Source organism: Ammospiza nelsoni, chromosome 15 (assembly GCF_027579445.1).
Source record: "Ammospiza nelsoni isolate bAmmNel1 chromosome 15, bAmmNel1.pri, whole genome shotgun sequence".
Taxonomy (NCBI): Eukaryota; Metazoa; Chordata; class Aves; order Passeriformes; family Passerellidae; genus Ammospiza; species Ammospiza nelsoni.
In genome coordinates this window covers 4,073,296-4,092,821 of record NC_080647.1, presented here as the reverse complement: position 1 = coordinate 4,092,821, position 19,526 = coordinate 4,073,296, and the positions used below count along the sequence as shown (strand labels likewise).

Below are 19,526 nucleotides of genomic sequence, written 5' to 3'. Positions count from 1 at the left end.
TGTAGCTCTCTGAGAAGAAGCACAGATTTTATGTTTATTGAGACAGATAGCTGGCACAGAGAAATAGAGCTCCTTCAATTACTAGTTGGCAGAAGCTAACTTCAGTTTAAAATCAGTCTACAGCAATTTATGGCAACACTGCAGTGAAGTGACTATTTTGAATAAGATTAGCTACTGCTGATGGCAATGCTTGGACAGTGTTTATAAATCAAACTCAGAAGTCAGTATTTTATAATAGGCCACTTCAGAACTATCTCCCATAATCACCTATGCAGTATATTATGATAAATGCAAACATGGCTGGAGATTAAAAGTAATAAAACAAGGTACACAAGGTAATGAGAGCAAGTAAACTATAAACAAAGACTTTATGCATATATGTGAGCAATATCTGGTGCCTGACTTAACTCAGGCCTTTGTTCCCTGCAAAGATTAATCAAAGCAGCACATCCAACACAGCTATTTCAGTAACCCCAAATCTCATTTCTTTATGAGAAAAAATTTAATTAATAATTCTGGTAATTAATGAAAGGAACAATTTACTTTGATAAAAGGTAATATTCATCATAGCTAAAAACAGGCATGGATAACAGAAATCAGAGTTCCAGTGGCCAATACTATTACAGACTTTGAAAACAAAAAAGTGAAATAACACAAGTCATTCTCATCAAGAGAATGGGATAATTCTGTCAGGAATGAGAACCAAGGCACTAAACCTGCAGCCATTCCTGCCTGGAGCAAAGCAGGAGCCATGACAGCATCCTTCACCACAGCACTCACGCTCCAAATCCCTGAGCCAGCTTCCAAAAACTGCCCGCTCTATTGATGGAAATAACACCCCCAAAACAAGGCAGAGACAGAAACATAACATGACTGGTGCCAGAGGAAGAGGCAGGAGTGCTGCCCACACTGCCAGAGCCACAGAAACCCCTGCAGTCAGTTCAGCCCAGAAAGGGAAGTGACTGGAGGAACTTACGAATCCACGTGAAGAACTCTCTGGCCACTCCTGGCACACGCTGCTGCAATGATGGACTCGGGCAGACCTGCAATGACACAGGCAGCTTTCAGAACTCACCAGGCAATTGAAGCCATTTATTATAATGGTTAATAGCTTCTGAAAAATAAAAGAATTAAAAGACACTCAAAAATATATTAAGGGAATTGCAGCAGTAAGGCAATGTAAAAATACACTCACAATATTTGGATAGGTAATCTAAAATACACTCACAGAAGAAACTTTGGAATTAGAATATTTGAAGAAGCAGAAGTGGAAGCCAATAAGTTAAAGTGACCTGCCAACCCGTTAGGATCAAGCCAAGTACAACAGTAACTTCAGCTAAGTCATGGAAAAACATGCCAAGGATAACAGGAAGAAGACCAAATTAGGAAAAGCTTAAAATTTAACTAAGGAAGACCAAGAATTCCCGGAAGACTCCGCCTGCCTATGAATATGCATGTAATAAATGATGTAATCCTTGTTTAAAATTGTATAAAAACCCGCTTTTGCTGTACATAATTTAGAAATCCATTTTGTGATTTCTCCGACGCGTCGTAATAAAATACCTCCTGCTTATCTGACTTAGGCTGAGTCTCGTAAGCAGTTATTCTCGCCTTTTGGGGCAAAATTTGGCATCACAATGATGTGTTAGAAATTGCAATAATGGTACAACTTGGTCAGAAGGCAACTCAAACAAAAGAAATTTTACAATGTGAGTCACTGAAATTTTTAGCCTCATGCTACTAAAATAATGAACACTATTCTGTGCTCTTTAACATTTTGCTGAATTAAAAAAATAAAAATAAAGTTGCATTTAATAACTGTATGGAACATACATACCACTTGCAAACACTACTAAGTTAAAGCTTGGCACCAGCATCTTCTCTCCACACCCTGCTCTCATAACCACATTGAGCAATTGCCAGCACAATGACACCCAAAGCTCAGTGGGGTGCTCTGTACCCACACCTTGGTAATGCTCACAGGTATTACCTGAGGGCATTTCTGTTCACATCAAAGTCAACAAAAGGACTGTGATTGTCCTTAAGAGTGATATCCCTCTCAAAATCTCCCACATTATGCAATTACACTCTACCAAATCAGTATGTTTTCACTATATCTAGAAAAAAATGTAGCAAAAAAACCACACCAAAAGGCTGTGATAGCTCTGCCAGCAATACATGCTTGGAATGGCACAGGATCCCACTGGAGCTCAATAAATAAATGGGGCTGTTCTGTAATGTCTGCTCCCACTCACCAGATTTCACGTGCCCAGTTCCACGCCTTGGATTCTGGAGCAGGTTCAGAGGAGCAGGACAGCTCCCCAGCTAAGCTCTGTGGCACTAACTTTCCCCAAAACTCTTTTGCAATGATCTGTTGGCTGTTTAAGCAAGTAATTCAGGATCAGCCATTAAAATCCCAGGGACTGGTATTAAAGACACTTAGGCCATGTATTCAATTAAGGGATGAGATGAAAGGAAGTGAAAGGAGCTTTTGGCTGATCTGATTTCCAGCAGCACCAGAAGCAGCTGCAGAGACAGAACTGGAAGGGAAAAAGCAGCTGTGGAAGGGCACAACCCACTCTGGCTCACTCCATGACAAACTTCATCTCCAGCAGAATTCCAGGCCTGTGCTGTCTGTTCCTTACACAGAACAGTGCCTTCACCAACAAATACACCCTGCAGTCTAGGAAACATCCTCTAGGAGCTGGCTACACAGGCCACAGCTTCACCAACTCTTCAAACCAGCAAAGGCCAACAGAATCATCAAAATAAAGAGGTGCAACTTCTGTCCTCATCATCTGCCCCTCCTGACCTCCTTCCAAATCAAATAAATGGTCAGTTTTTGGAGAGCAGTTCCATGGTGTTGTCCAAAAGTATAAATATTTGTATCAATACAAAGAAGGAAGTGTAAGACAGGCATGACAAATTTTCCAGGAAAATAGCTACAACTTCTCAGCAAATTTTCTGGTCTTAATGATTACTTTTTCAATGGATTTTTATAAAATCCTGGTTTGAATTGATAAAGCAGAAAAAGTGAAAAGAGTTTTGCATTGCTGACCTTTCACAGAAAAGGAAGGGTTTAACACAGAATTAACCTCCAGGGCCAGGAGGGATGAACAGTTGCAGCAGTGCCTGGGATGTTTGTTTCACAGACTAGAAAGGCCAAAAGTCTTCAGAGTTGAATTTTTGGAAACAAGAGCTCATAACACAGACCACTGTGACCAAGGAGAAAATACCCAAGTGCAGCACACACTTCAGGACTGCCATGAGACCCTGGCAGCACACAGCCATTACATGAGAGCTCCACACTCAGCTGTCCCCCCGTGTTTATATATATGGTTCATTTTGCTCCCTCTATAAACTATCTGGAATAGAATCTACAACTACTCTGTGTTTGGAGTTCCCAAAAAAGCTTTTCTTTCCCTCATTGGGGCACAGAGAGTATTACTCTAGAAATGGAATTGAGAAACTTGTTTCTCCTTCCTTATTGATAAAAACCACTGAGAAAGTGTTGTAAAACATCACCAGTGCTGCCTGGCTGACCTGGGCCGAGTTATAGCTACCAGGGCATAACTGATTGCTGCAAGCTTGATCCAATTGATACTGTGCTGGAGGTCTGTTCTTCCATTAACCTTGGATGAAATTGTTCCCTGAATTAGCTTCCTCTCTCTTGAAAGCTGGCATCAATTTTCTTCACCAAGCCTGTGCTTCCAAGACACCGTGGCCCCCCACATAGCCAGTGGTGAGAGTGGAGCATGGCTGGCACATCCCAGCTTTGGGAGAGGCTCCCAACACCTGCTGCAACAGGACACCCTTTGCTCTGGGAGACAACACCTCAGGAAATCCAAGAAAAAAAATAAGAGTGTCACATGGCACCAGTTTCTGAATTCTGTTCTCCAACAGAAACAAGGATACAGGGAAAAGAGGCAGTGCTGTCAAATGCAAGTTACTCCTATCTGGGACCTGATTTGCATGGTGGTTACTGAACAAAAGTCTTTTCCAAGAAAGAAGGTTCTGGATAATTACAATACAATTATACATTGTCCTTCTTTATCTAGGAAAAAACCTAACTTGGAAAAGCCTGCTTAGAGAAATGGCAATTTATGAAATCACAGCATGGAAAGCTGAACTGCCACTGACAGGACATTGTGCAAAATAGGTTCCCTTCAGATAATCCAGTAACAGAGAAATGTGTTTTTAGAAACTGTTCTTACTTGGAAACAGCCTCCTGATCTGAACTTTGATTTTTCAAAAGCCCTAAAATGGATTGTACTCAGGTTGTGAAATGTGTTTGGATCCTCACTACAAGACACACTCATCGTCCTGCGTTTGGCTTCCCATTGGAAAGAAACAAAGTGGCAAGCAGACTGAATTGTAACATTAATTTGCTCTAATTAAACTAACAAACATGGCAGCATGGCCACTTCAGTACACAGAGGAAACTGAGGTTTGTATCAATGTTTCTGTATAACGCCCTGGGAACTGCTGGGAGAGACTGCAGGGCTGCCCTGGGAGCAGCTGCGGGCAGGAGGAGGAGGAGGAAGAGGAGGGAGCCCGGCAGGGTAGGAGGAGGAGGAGGAGGAGGAGGAAGAAGAGGAGGGAGCCCGGCAGGGTAGGAGCAGGAGGAGGAGGAGGAGGAGGAGGAGGAGGAGGGAGCCCGGCAGGGTAGGAGGAGGAGGAGGAGGAGGAGGAGGAGGAGGAGGAGGAGGAGGAGGAGGAGGAGGAGGAGGGAGCCCGGCAGGGTAGGAGGAGGAGGAGGAGGAGGAGGAAGAAGAGGAGGGAGCCCGGCAGGGGAGGAGGAGGAGGAGGAGGAGGAGGAGGAGGAAGAGGAGGGAGCCCGGCAGGGTAGGAGCAGGAGGAGGAGGAGGAGGAGGAGGAGGGAGCCCGGCAGGGTAGGAGGAGGAGGAGGAGGAAGAGGAGGGAGCCCGGCAGGGTAGGAGGAGGAGGAGGAGGAGGAGGAGGAGGAAGAGGAGGGAGCCCGGCAGGGTAGGAGCAGGAGGAGGAGGGGCCCGGCGGGGCAGGACAAGCTCAGGGCTCTGGGCGCAGCCTCTGCCCCAGGCAGCCCCGCGCTGAGCTGAAAGGTTTCTCCGCACGGGCCCCTCCCAGCACTCACGCTCAGCGCCACTGCCCCATCCCAGCCCTGCTGGACTCACCAAGGCAGATCCACCCCCATAAATCTCAGAGGTGCCTCTGCAAGCTGACCTTGAAGTCTGCATCTGCTTGTTTCCAGTAACCTCTGACCAAGACAATCCCCATTACATGAATTTTTGGAGATTCCCTATGAAACAAAATCAGCCATACTCTCATTTTCTAGAATAGTGTTTTAGAAGTAAAAAAGAAACAGAAGAAATAGCTACACATTATTTAGTTATCCAAAAACCAATTCTAGTTTTAGTTCCAATACAACAAAATTAAAGTTTGAGATAAACGCTACGGTGGAAAACTTTAATTCAGTTTTAAAAGCCAATTAATTTCTGAAGTCTTACAAAATAATGAAAACTTATAATTCACCACTGTGTGATCAAAAATTAATTTTAGGTTTACACACTGTGTCTCCTGCTTAGCAGCTGTACTTGCAGCTCCAGTGCTGCAGTGCCCTGAAGAGGGCTCAGCCACTGGCCTGGGCAATTTCCAAACTCAACAGCTCCACATCTCTGGGAGCATCCTGGTGCTGAGCTGCTCACTGCAAACTGCTCTGCAGTCAGCCAGATGATAAGTTTTTACTGAATTACACAAGATCCATCTTGAAAAGGCTTCAATGTTTAATTTGCTTCACTCCATCTACTAAATAAATCACAAGTGGCTTTTTCATAATATAAAATGTTGAAGGGAAATTTATAAAAATGTTGGAACACGGACAATTTCAAAACAATCTTCTGGAGCCAGACAGTTCACCAGCTGCAATACATTTTGTTTGCATCTGAACTTCTAAGTAGAGAAGAGCAGCTGATTCTTGAGGAGCTCACTACAGAATACTCATGGTGTGGTTTCAGTATATGTGAAATTTTAACAGAATGTTATAATTAATTGCAAATTAAAATACTCCTTGTATGTAATATTTTAAGATAAAGATGATTAAAATTCATTCATTTTAATATTTGCTCATATTGCAGAGCAGTATCAGAAAATATTTCTGCATTACAGAGTATGGCACAGAAATGCCAACCCACTAAGATAACATGTTACTGGTCAAGAAAGAAGCCACAAGTAAAAAGTGAAATTGCACACACTTATCTGTGTCTCACCACAGGAGCTTGGCAATGAAAACCATTCAATCTCACAGCTGGTGTAAATGAACATTTAGGAAAGGAATACAAGCACCTAGGCTTGAAATAAAAATTTAACTTCTTACTAAAAATTATACTCACACCAAGCAATGTTCTCCAGCACAAACTACAGCTCAGAGCCTAATCTTTGGTTTAAAGCAACAGCAGCAGACAAAGCAAAGCACTTGAATTAAAGGATCTGTATAGCAAGACACACGCTGAGCTTTATTCTCACTCCAGTCTTCTAATGCTTTCACTTCTTTTCTGCTTCCCCATGGGCAAAGAGCTTGCTCTCCTTGTTCCTTACATTTGTGAGCATTTAATGAAAGATACTGAGGAAGCTTCTCCTCCTCCTGCAGCAGCAGCTCCCAGGAGAGCACCAGGGGCTCTGTCCCTCCCTCCCTCCCTGGGGAGCACCAGGGGCTCTGTCCCTCCCTCCCTCCCTGGGTGCTCTGGCACAGCCCCAGAGCAGCTCCTGCAGCAGGACTGGACCCATTCCCCAGGCAGCAGAAGCCATTTCCTGCTGGGATGCACACACCTGGCTTTCCACTGTCCCTCACTCACACTGGCATTTCCAAGTACCTTACTAAGCCTTTTCTAAAGGAGTTTTTTCACCTTGATATGCAGATGACCTCCTCTGTATCTTTCTCAGTAGAGTCCTAGAGGCTCTGATTCTGTAGGATCAGCAATATGATCTGGAAAAGCTGCAGAACACAAACAGGCTGAGAAGGACAACAAAGGGATCAGAGAACAAGGAGTTCTCCCACAGGAGCAGCCAGGGACACTGCACAGTGTCAGGGAAAGAACCTGCCTGAGGTACCAGAGGGAGCCTGAACCTTGCAGGCAGCACCTCTGCTACACCCAACATCCACACTGGGAGCCAGGCCAGAACACAACCCCTGCAGTTCAGTCAGGTTAAAAAAATCAGTAAAGAAGATAAAGGTGTATTTACATGTGGAGAGTGCTGAAAAAAATCAAAGGGACACACACACAGAGAGGACATGGGACAGGACTGTGAGCCAGTGTTCATTTTGTTTGACATTTAAATGGACAGGCAATGACTTATCTACAACTGATTACAAAACGTGGCTCTGTTTCCTCCTTCCAGACACCAACATTAAAGCCAGTGCCCCTGTGTTAGTCCACAGTGACCACTGACGTCAGAAAATATCCATCTTCAGCTGGTTTTCCATTGAGCTTTCATCAGCTCTAAATAGCTGCTGATATAAACTGAGGACTGTGCAGTTACATAAGATAATGCAACCAAAATATCAGCCCAAATGATGTATTACAAAATATTTTTGTCACATTCTAAAAATATCCTGCAACAATGAAACAATTAGGAATTATTTTTTTGTATCAATCATCAGTGTTTACTTTAAAATTGGCATCTGTAATATTTGGGTTAGTTTAGTTGTAAGGTATATTTTTAAAATTGTGTTAGTATCTGGAAGTGATTTTCCCTAACACACTACACTTCCATAAGATAAACATGAAGTACTTACACCACTCCCAGCATATCCAACAATAAATAATAGATTCTCCTGACAGGACTTTGATGACCTGGCAAAGCCCGAGTGCTTTCAGCCAAAATCATATGAAACCATAAATCACTCCTTATTTTATAGAATATTTCAAAATGGATTCCTGCTTTCTACCTTGAAAGTCATTTCATGTGTTATTTATAACCACTGAAAACCAGAATGGAAAGAAAATTGCATAGAACTAGAATATTTACTGTGACTGCTTTTATAAAGAATAACTCTTTTTTAGGAAAAAAATTAGAATTACTGGCAGACAAACTTGTGAATACAACACCTTTCAAAGAGCCATATCCTTTACAACTTTCCCAGCAGTTAACACAGGTCTGGGGGAATGTCAGAGACAAGGCCAGACTGAACACAATCCAATTCACTGAGGAAATTCCAGGGTAAACATGACCCTGCACCTGTATCCACACCACTCTGCACAGCCACAGAGTTGCAAATCTTGGCACTTACAGGGGTTCCTGCCCTAAACTCAGCACTGCTGAATGTCAAATAGGGAAATTCACAGGCAAAACAAAGGTCTGCCACTGACCCCCAGTTCTGCTTCTAGACCAATAAAACCACAGAAGGGACCTGCCCAAACAGCAGAGCTGCTCTGAGGACTGCTGATCCTGGAGAAGATCTGCTTTTGTCAGGAACCACAAATACCTGCTTTGGCCAGGAGCCATGCCACAAGCCCACCCTGCTGGCTGATGGGTACCCAGAGCCCAGCACTGGGCTCAAACAGCAGGGACAGGATAGGAGGGACTGGGGCAGACAGGGAGGGGAGAGTGACCTCGAGGCTGCAACAGAAAACAAAGTAGAGCAAAACAATGTCCTAAATGCTTTAATTCTCATACTGTGCTGGCCATAAAAAACCTCAAGCTATGCTCATCAGTTTCATGCCATGAGACAATCCAGTTTTCTTTAGAACTATGGATATAAATTCCATGATTTAGCAAAACTTCAGCTGCTGTACCCATCAGGAGTATTTCTGTACCCACATCCACCTTGCTCTTAACTTGCTCATGCAATAAAAAACCTGAATTAAGGAAAAATAATTTCTTCTAAAAGAAAACTTCCTTTTCCCATAGCAATATTGATGAATTAATTGAACCTGGACATTAACTGAAGCACTGATGGCTAAAATTTAGTTGAGGCTCCATTTGCACTAAGCTCACTATAGGGAAACAGTTAAATGAGCCTGAAATAAAAACAAATTCAAATCTTATGTTAGCACTCAGTCTAATTACTAAATTTAATAGATGCACAAGTTATAAAACCAGGAAAAGGCCACACATGCAGAAATTAATACTACTAGGACTATGCATTAAAAACACCATTAAACACAAACATTGCAATTATTATGGTATGACAATTGCATATTCATAGGTACACTCAGCACTGGTGACAGCAATGGAAATAAGAGAGTTGAAGACTGGGATAAAATATTCCCTCAGGAGCCACTTCCCAAAGAAGACAGATGAAAGTTCTACTCTGAACAATCTTCCATACTGAGAAATGTAATACAGATTAAAACCCTCAGCCACTCACCAGTGCTAATCACCACTTGTGTGTGCTCTCAGTAAAAAGGAACGCAAGGACAAAGCAACTCCTGAAGTGCAGAACTCTGAGAACCTTGAATTAGTTAGAGCAGTACTCTCTACAGGTGGGCAAAAAAGGCATCCTTGAATACAAATCAACACCCCCAAATACAGCAATATTTCAGAGAATTCAGCTGAGAACCTCCTCCTGCAGCACCAAAGCTCCAGTATCACACTCACTCCAAAGCAGGAAGATTGGCTTTGCTGGCTGCACATGACCTGCTCTCCCTGGCACAGACAGTCCCTGTTCCCTCCATGGATAGAACAGTAAATAGCTTAACATTAATATCATTGTCATAAACCTCTGAGCTTCTGCATATTTACCTCATGGCAGTAAAGAATGGATCACCCCCAAAAATCACAGAAGTTACACAATGTTTAATATTTCACCCTCACAGTTTGATTATCCAGCTTCTCATTATTAACCAACCTTCTCACACTCTAAAAATGTTCTCAAATCTGAGCACTTATAAAAAATGTCAGATTTATTACTGCAAACCACTCCATAGAATAGGGTTAACACACAGAAGGGATCTCTTAATTTGCTCAAGAACTTAAATTTTATATTTTTAGCACAGTTTTGGTCAAAAAAATGGGGGCAGTATGGTTTTATAACTATTCAAAAACTCCAGATATAAATCAGAAATCTTTTAAACAATTATAAATACACTGTATGGGGATTGCTTTTATCTGCTGAACACTGAAATCAGCAATTTCTTTAAGAAACTCACTCATTCAATTTCAAAGTGCTAGGAATCTTAACTCCCAGGGACATAATTTCACAGATCAGCAAACTCCGAAACCAGAGTTCCTAATTTCACATGGAAAACAGTAACATTTAGAATTTCCCTTCCATTTGTGCTCCAAACAACACCCTGAGCTCTTTGCAAAGGCAAACAAATCTGACTGTAAATTTGGGACCTCTAAACAGTGATGCACTTTAAGACTAGAGCTCAATGCTGAATTTAAGGCTTATCAAGACCAATCTGAATCAGGTCACTCTCATTCAGTTCTACCAACAGAAATCTATTCCAATAATTCAAGATTATTTTGCTACACAAGCACCAAGAATCTTAGTTCTGAAGGAGTATTTAAAATTTTCTCTTGTAGTTACATTGTGGTAAGTTACAGTGAGACACTCCAGGTGTCCATCATTATTCACCTAATGAAGTTGTACAGGATACAGAAAGGGCAGAAAGATGAGAATTAAGTGTCTGGTTATGTAATCATACATAGACAGAGAAACGTGCTTTAATGAGAATGACTCAAAGAGTTTTGTGTAATTTATAAAGCAGGCATAGAGATTAGAAAAACGACCTTGAAGATACAAAACTACTTGTATTGCAGGATATGACTAAAAAATATATTATCAGCCTGTAGCACAGATACTGCAAGGAGACAGAAGTTCAGCTCTTCAGAGCTGTTTTCCTTGCACAAAAGCAAACCAGAGCAGCAGGATGGGATTTCGGGAATAAGGGCAGCCAGGGCAGGCAGACAGAGCTTTCCGAGGCACCAAAGGAGGCCCCGATCTCAGGTGCGGTTTGTGAGGTTTGAGCCCGGTCACAGGGCCGGGGGTCGGGGCAAATCCTCCTCAGGGGCAGCCGCACACGGCCCTCCGTGACAGCTCCATTTCTCAGCAAACCTGTCCATGGCAGTGTGAGCAGCAGCCCTGCAGCGGGCTGCCATGCCCGGGGCATGGGGACAACGTCCCGGCCGCTGTCACGGACACGACCCCGCGGGTACCTCAGCAGCCACTCGCACACCCTGCCCGCCCTCCCCAGACACCGCTGCCGCCCCTCAGCCGGGGATCCGCGTCCCCCCGCCGCCCCTTGGAGCTTCGGCCCTGCCAGGGCCGGCGCTGCCCCCGTGCCCGTCCCGCCCCGTACCGGTGCCCACCACCACCACATCGAACTCTGTGGGCAGGTTGTCCGCCATCTTGGGAGGCGCCGTCACGCGCGCGCTGCCGGCGGAAAGGGCGGGAGCGGCTGCGGGGGTTCCGGCGGCGGGAGGGAGGGAGGGAGCGGAGCGGAGCGGCGGCCCCGCGTGAGGGCGCGGAGCGCTCGGGGAGAGAAGGGAGGCTGCGGCTGAGGGAGCGGCGCGCTCCGGGACGGAGAGGCGGCCCCGCCTGAGGGAGCGGAGAGTTCGGGGAGAGCCCGGGGGTTGTCCCGGGTCCGTCCCCTTCCAACCCGCCGGCCCCACCATCCTTCACCGCTCCGCTGTCCTACTCATCCACAGAGCCCGCCCTGACCTGGCATATAACAATGCTGCGGGATGCAGCAGGGAATATATGCACATACACAGCACTTACATCTATCAATAAACTTCTTAACTACAGTCACATGGCAGCATTCCATCTACTGAGCCAAATCGCTTCATTGCAAGCACGTGTGTTTTTGAATTACTTACGGGTCGATTTGAGGAAGAAATTATAAATTGTTCCCTGGCAGGGTGGGCAGGCCCTGGCACAGGTGCCCAGAGCAGCTGTGGCTGCCCCTGGATCCCTCGACATGTCCAAGGTTGGACAGGGCTTGGAGCACCCAGGGACAGTGCAAGGTGTCCCTGCCCATGGCAGGGGTGGCATTGGATGAACTTTAAGGTCCCTTCCAACCCAAACCATCTTATGAATGCCACTGAAGTTTCTTGGATGACCAATTCCTCAGAAACAAAAAATTTCACTTTTATTATTTCCTTTGCATATTTCATTGTTCCCAAAACAAACCATATTGTTTATTTCAATCTTGTTGCTCACTGCTGTTTATTAATATATCCAAGAAAATATTTTCATCATTGTTTTAAAAAAGTTCTCTTCTTCCCAATTGCAATATTTTTTCCTTTAGCCAGAACGTTAAACACAGATTTAAAAAGAAAGTTATTAGTGTTAGCTAGAAAGTTTTATCAGTCATTAATTTCATGTCCTTTCTTGTTAATTAATAGATAGATGTTTGTCTGTACTACATTTTCTGCATGCAAAACCTTTTCTTTTTTTCTCAACTCATTCATTAACTCTTTCACTCTGAAGCCCAAAGCCACGCTTTAGTCTTGCTCAGTCTCTTCTTTCATCTTACAAGGAAAAAAAGGGAGAATCAGGGATAAAATCCAGAATCTCCTGCTTCAGAATTGCCCCTCCCATAACACCAGTCTGAGTGTAAGAACAGCAGGACTAAAACCACAGATTGGAAAAAGCCAGATACAGCAATGTAGGCTAAATAACCCAGCACAGAACACCTGTGCCAGAATATGCTGGAAACTTCTGGAAAGTTTTTCTTTTTATTTTACATTTAATGGCTTATATGGCTTTAAACTAATCTCTTAATATTATTCATTGTGTATGATTATATTAAAGTCTTAGCACCTTAAATCAATAATAACAATAAACCAGCTAGCAGCCTGTTAACACCTTATTACAAGCTCCTTGTTCACATAGCAAAAAAATAGTGAAAATAGTAAAAAGTGCCTAATGGAAACCAGAGGCCACGTTACCCCTGTGGTACTGCCAGACGTGCTGGAGCAGAGTGCAGCACAGAAAACAGTCCAGCAGGAAACTTCCAACCATGCAGGAACAAAAACCAGAGATTTAAACAGCAGCACTGGCTCACTGCACTGATAAATATGTGACAGAGAAAATGAGGAGTTATGAGTTCAGATAGAAAAGGAGTATGATCAAGTTTTAAGTTCCTTATATTTATGTTTCCAGCTATCCCAGAGAGATTTTGATTAAAACTTCCATTGTGTTATTGTTCGATTTTGATTAAAACTTCCAGCTCCCATGCAATTCCATGGACAGAGCTGTCATTTCTACTTTTTAACATGTGAAAGAAATAAAGCTGCAGAGTTCTCACAGTGCTGGATCATCCCTGACCTAAATGTCTTGTGCTGAGGAACAAAGCATCACTATATTGGTGAGATGAGATAACACAAACTCCCCTTGCACACCCTTTTCCTACTGAGGGAGGGCACACTCAGGAAGGTCTAACATCATCACGAAACCCTTTTGTTGCTGTTCAATACAATTCTAGGACTTCACTGGAGCAGAGCTATTCCACTGTCAATGTCTCACTGTTTCTCAAGTGCTTCAGTATTTATCTCTCCACAAAATGCTGTTGTTTGGTGCTGTGAGTTCCTGTTAGCTTCATTCATAGGATGCAATCAGTGCAATCCTATTTCGTGATGACAGTCATTATCCACTGGACCAGAAATCCTCCTTAGTACTTTTTATTTGACAAAAATGATTATTCAGGATCTTTAACTGCAAGGTTTGTCAGTCCCACACAACACCAAAATATTTCTCAGTAGTTTGCAGTTTTAGTATCAGCAAATGTAGAAGTGAAATATGTGAGTATGAATAATTTTTATGAGAATTTCATGGACCTTGAGAAAATGTCTTGCCATGTTTTTCTCTTTAGCTATTTAATTGCAATGTCATATTAACAGAAAGCAGCATACCCAATTCTGCATGGATGAATAAGCACATTCAATAAAGAAGATTTAACAGAGTAAATCAAACACTGGATTAAACATTTTCTGCATAACAGACCACAAAATGGGCATTCATTTTACCAATAGATCCTCTACATTAGAAACAAATAGAAATGCACACCATCACAATTAAACTGCACATCCTGTGCCCTGATTACTGAATTTCCCTATATTTTGTTAAACTAGGTCTCATCAATTTGGATTGCCAAAATGCATTCCAAAATGCATACTGAAAAACTGAATGCAATTTTTTTAAACATTAGGATTAAATATATTTTTCCCTATGTTTTATGAAATAATTCCTACATATGTAATCCTATGTATTGCAGAGGATTTATACAGATTTTTTAGCAATAGCAGTTCAGAAAGGCACACAAAAAGAATTTTAAGATCCCATTTTTAGCAGTTCTAATACTTTTTCTGTAAGAAACTTTTCCAACTTTGATCTCAACCAAAACATCTCTCATAAAAACATGGTGTTTTACTTTTTGACTTTTATTTGGGATTTTCACATGTCTATAGAACTACCCTTGTTACTTTAAAGTTTGAGTAGTTAATACCTAACTCTATCAAAATGCTTTTCAGAAGTCCAGTAATCTGAGCAAAACCTCATAAGGTCTGGAAGTGTTTTTATTTTCCCAGGTAGGAACACTGAAGTCTGAAAGAAAATTAGGAAGAATCAGCATTAGAATGATGGAGTTTGTAGTTATCTCAAGATCTGGTCTCCCACCATTTGATCAAATGCTTCTTCCTCCAAAAACAAACAGTAAATGCTATGATGAATTTTAATTTTCTTGAGTTATGTAGTCTCCTTATCCTGCAGTGATTTCACGTGTGAAATCTCATTATTCTTTCTATTGTTCCCTCAATGGATACAGAATTTAATTCTCCTTGAGTACCAGTTTGAGTGAGGATCGGCAGCAGGATCGGGCCCATCAGCTGCTTGAAGCATCCAGTGAATAATCTGATTTATCCCAGGGAAATGGCTCATTAGTTCAGGCAGCAGGGCAGTGTTGGTGTGCTTGGGGCTGCACTTGTGTGTGGTTTTCCTCTGCAGTTTGCAGTTCCACAACTGGCACCCACCGAGGCGTGCACACCCTGATTGTTCATTAACCACAGAACAGCCTGGCCACAGCCAGGCGTGTTTGGGAAAAAATTATTGCTTTCCAAATTTATTCCAAACTCTCAGACAACCTTGATTCCAACTTCCTCTTGTTTGCCATTATCTGAGTTTCTCTTCCTGGCACAGCTTGCAGCCTCAGTCATGCCCATGTAACTTGTGTGACATTAGTGCCATTAGACCCTGTGCTGCAAATCCTCAGTGGGATGCAGACACTCAGTTCCCATGGATGGTGTGAATATTCTTGTGATACAGGCTTTGGTAGATCAGGCCTGAATATATTTTAAAAACTCTGAGTAATTAAACCCACATTCTCTACCTAAGGAGCATTGAAACTCATTTTGAAGTTGCCCTTTTGATTACTAAGATGCGTGTAAATTATGGGATTGCTTACAGAGACTGGAAAGAGAATTACATGACACTTAACTTCTGTAACCATGCAAGGCAAAGAGTTTACTTTTCCAATCCTTACTTAATGACAATCTGCAAAAATGCTGTAGGTCTCTCATGGCAGTCAAAATTATCTTGTACAAAATGAACACCAAGGAGAAAAACCCCAGGATCACAGTTTTGACAATGCTGCTCTCCCAGTGTAACTGGCAGAGTATGGAAAGAAAGTTCACTACAGCTACATTAAGGATTACCTATAAGTTTAATGGGTTTCCCAAAACTACAGGTATCCAGGAAGAAGGAGAAAGTCTTTGCAGCAGCCCCAAGATTAAATACTTCAATATAGCTGGCCCCAAGGCTGGTTCAAAGTCCAGGATGCCACAAAACAGAGTTCAGTTCTTTCTGTCCTGGCAGTTCCACTATTTGTCCATTCCAGCATCTAAAAGTCTTGGTCAATTAGGATACTTCAGAAACTGTCAGTCAGAAAAAATATTGGAAATAAAACAGATTGGAAATATAAGACTGCTATATAGTTGTAAATGAAGACTCATTAGGATTATGATTTATTAAGATTTAAGGAGGATTCAGTAAAGATGGACAAGTGTGTCTAATGACATTCAGTACTGTGCTTAACTTCATTTTCAATATTACTTGAAGTAGTTTTATTGCATAGTGAGGTTTTCAGACTTGTGTTCTCTGAGTTTAGGAAAACTGTACCTTTTCCAGCACATCTGGAGACTGTGACTTAGGTAAGAAATTAATCTCTTTTCTCTGGAAATATTCCCGTTCTTTTATATATTATATTTCTTTATTCATCTCTTTTGACTTGTTGCCAATTTATGAATACAGATCTTTCAGTCATTAGTGCATATTCCTATTTCATTACAGTCAGCACGAGTTTTACCACACAAAGCTCAGCCTCACCCTCTTGGTCTTTTTAATTTCATAATTACACCTGAAGGTGAACTGTATATTGCCTTAAACAGGAGATAGGAATAGTTATTTTATTTCACTTAATTGATATATATGTATTTAAAAATGTGCCCATACAAATACTGAAAAAAAACCCCCAGGAATTAGTCTGGGAGATGGATGATACAGAAAATGAAATAACATCAGTTTGCCACAGGTTGGAAGTTTTGCATTTCCTATTTGAAGAGAATGACAAGTGCAAGATCATTGAGTAATTTTTAAACAGCAGCATTCTCCAGTCCTGAAAATCATAACTGGCACCTGGCTGAAATGAAAAGAGAGAATAAAGCAAGACTTTAAGTTCTGAAACTGATAAAGGTCCCTTAGGAAACTCCCCATAAATATTATCATATAATTAAAAGAGTTTAAAGTAGTCCATAAAGTAAAGGAATTGATGTGTCTCATATGCAATATTTTTGCCCAGACTTCACCAGAGAAACCATAAACAAAAGATTATAAAGGCCTAGGCTGAAATGAATTCTTGCCAGCTGGGATTCTTGTGAAGACACACGTGTCACCAAGGACTGCAGCACCAAACTGTAGCCAGGAGACAGCTGGGAGTGAGGAGTGAGAAACAGCCAGGGACTGACTTTCAGGTAAATCAGGCTATTGGTGATAACTGCTACAAATTAATACAACAACTACATTTGAAATTACAGAAGCAGGTGACTAAAAATGATAAAGCAAAGACTGTTCCTGCTTTGGTAAAATCTCTGTTGGAAGCTGATTGGCCTCAGTTCCAAGCTGGGTCTGTCAGGGCTCCACTTGCAGCTCTGTGTGAGAGCAGAGATTTAGTTTGGGTTTTGCTGCTGCAGTGGTGGAAATTTAACATTATCTGAGGGTATACACACAGCCAGGGAGGGGCTGCCAGACCCTCTTCCTCTGTTTCCTCTGAAAGGGCATGTATGAAAATATCTCAGCTGCAGCAGGGTGATTTGGGGACAAATTGAAGTTGTGAAAGGGCTGTGGCTAAAAAGAAAGTTATCAGCTTATAAACCAGGAGTATGCGTAATCACCTTTTTGATAAGGGAATTTATTACACTCATATACAGCAAAGGCCTCCTTATTGAGCATTTCCTTCCCAACATAACAGTTCAAGCAAGTTTTGTGTTTAAAGCACTCTTTAGGATTTTAAAGCCAGAGAGTAGCAGTAGTGGTGCACTGAAATCTTTAGGCATTTGAAATGAGATTATACTCAGCTTGCTCACAGAAATGAGAAAAGCTCTTGTTTTTCTTTCAGAAGCTGTGAACTGGTGCCAGACTGTATGTATGTGTGATGCTTTTGAGAATTCAGGATGGACTCTCAGGATTTAACATCCATTTTTCATTAATCCAAACATAGTGCACTCCATTTAAATGCTGCCTTTTCTTCTGCAGAAAAAAAAAGACATCCCCATTGCACTTATTAAACTTCAATTAAACTATATGTCTAGGAAAAGAATGCTCCTACTGTAAACAATATGTGGGCCAGCTATATTGAAGTATTTAATGTGTTTATAAGATGTTTACATTTTAATCTGTTTTCAGTGGGCAATATCTGCAAGCAGAATTTTAACCCCATTGCCTTGATAACAGGGTGTTCTCCAGGCTGTGTGATTGATAATATGTAAAATAATAAAAGGTCAAATCTTGTGGTCTGAATGAGAATTTTAGGTTTGAATGTAACAAATCATAATGCACAGTACTCATTAGAAAGTTGTTTGTTTGTTTTAGTCTCAGCATCATCTTTTTCAGGTAAGATGCTGGCTTAGCAGATCCCAGTTCCCTGCAGCACTCCCAGGACAGCTCTTCCATAAGGTAACTCAGCTTCTCCAGGAGCACAGCAGTGATTCCTGGAACTCCAGGCACCTCTCTCAGGCATTTTGCAGCACAGAACCTCTGAGGGAGCAAGGAGACTTTGGGCTGTTCTCTTTACTGCAGAGAGCAAAATTGCTGGGAGCACCACTGCCCTCCCCTTTTTGTACCTCCTTAGCACCCAAGGAGCAGCACTTCCTCCTCTGTTTGATGGAGTAAATAAAGAATAGGCCTTAGCTCTTACACTGGAAATATTAATTCTATATAAAGCCCCTCATTTTGGCCCTTCCATTAAGCCAGAAGAGACAGAATTTTCCCCCCACTTCAGAAGAATGCTGTGCTGTTGTCAATGTTGAGGCAGATTATTAGGGAGATTTGCAAGAATAACTACTTAAAATGGTCACATTCATTTTAAAGAAAAGAAATATAATTGGTATTTGCATAGAAGAAAATGGATGAATTTAAATTTTAGTTGATTATAATTATTGTCATCATAATCATCATCATTATCTTTGTATGTCTAAATGACTGATTCAAAGAAGAATTTTTAACACATTTCACATGTCAGTGCAATTCTTTTCTGTTTTGTGCTTTAGTGCTTGGGGTTTTTCATTTGCTTTTTTTCAGTCTGAACTTTTCATGGAAGCTATTGTAATTTTCTGTAAAGGTGGAAAAATGTTTCAAAAGAAGTCAGATCTAGAAGTACTACATACATCCTTCTTTTTATAAAAAAAGATAATCAAATTGTACAGAAAAACAGGTACATAAATACTGTGGGATGGCACTTTGAACTGCTCCTAAGAAAGAGACTTTAAATAGTGAGGAGCTACCTAAATCTGCCCTTTAGAGCCAGACAAAGGATGTTAAACAGGGACAGTTGCACACAAATTAGCAGGTGAATTAACTGAAGTGGTAGTGCAGCCAGATGAGGGTACCATTCAAAAAGTCCATTAATGAACTGGGACTGTGTGTAGACACTGAGCTCCTAAAGATTTCCAAAGTTCCTAATAATTGTTTGTATTTCAGCACTATGGATACTGATCCAGCTGGGATTTAATTCTGTGTTCCCTGGTATTGTTGCTACACAAACTCTGTGTATTCAACTAGTAAATCTATATTGTGTGGGTTTATCAGTATTGGCAGTTATGAACAGTTCAGATCCACAATATTTGTTGGTGAAAGCAGTTTCCTTTTTCCTGAGTTTATATCACATCAAACCAGAGATGAGCAATCAAGACTACAAAGGCTGTATACCGTGCATAGCAAAATAAAAGTTTCATAATTCCAATTTCCCTGATGACTTTGAAATGACTATGAAAAGCATTTTGCAACAGAGGGATCATCAGAGCTGGTGTGATAGCTGCAATTCCTGATACCT

The 19,526-nt window shown here is 41.7% G+C and overlaps 1 protein-coding gene across 2 annotated transcripts in view; it reads right to left on the bottom strand.

Moving 5' to 3' along the window:
* Positions 1 to 11,341, bottom strand: part of CHM (CHM Rab escort protein) — a 52,245-nt gene extending 40,904 nt beyond the window's left edge. For both annotated transcript variants that reach the window (XM_059482981.1, XM_059482982.1), the window contains exons 1-2: positions 11,283 to 11,341; positions 977 to 1,043 (exon numbers count right to left, since the gene is read on the bottom strand). In XM_059482981.1, coding sequence (XP_059338964.1) covers positions 977 to 1,043; positions 11,283 to 11,331 — 116 coding nt within the window. In that variant the 5' untranslated portion in view covers positions 11,332 to 11,341. The remainder of the gene's footprint in view (positions 1 to 976; positions 1,044 to 11,282) is intronic.
* Between the last annotated feature and the right edge of the window lie 8,185 nt (positions 11,342 to 19,526).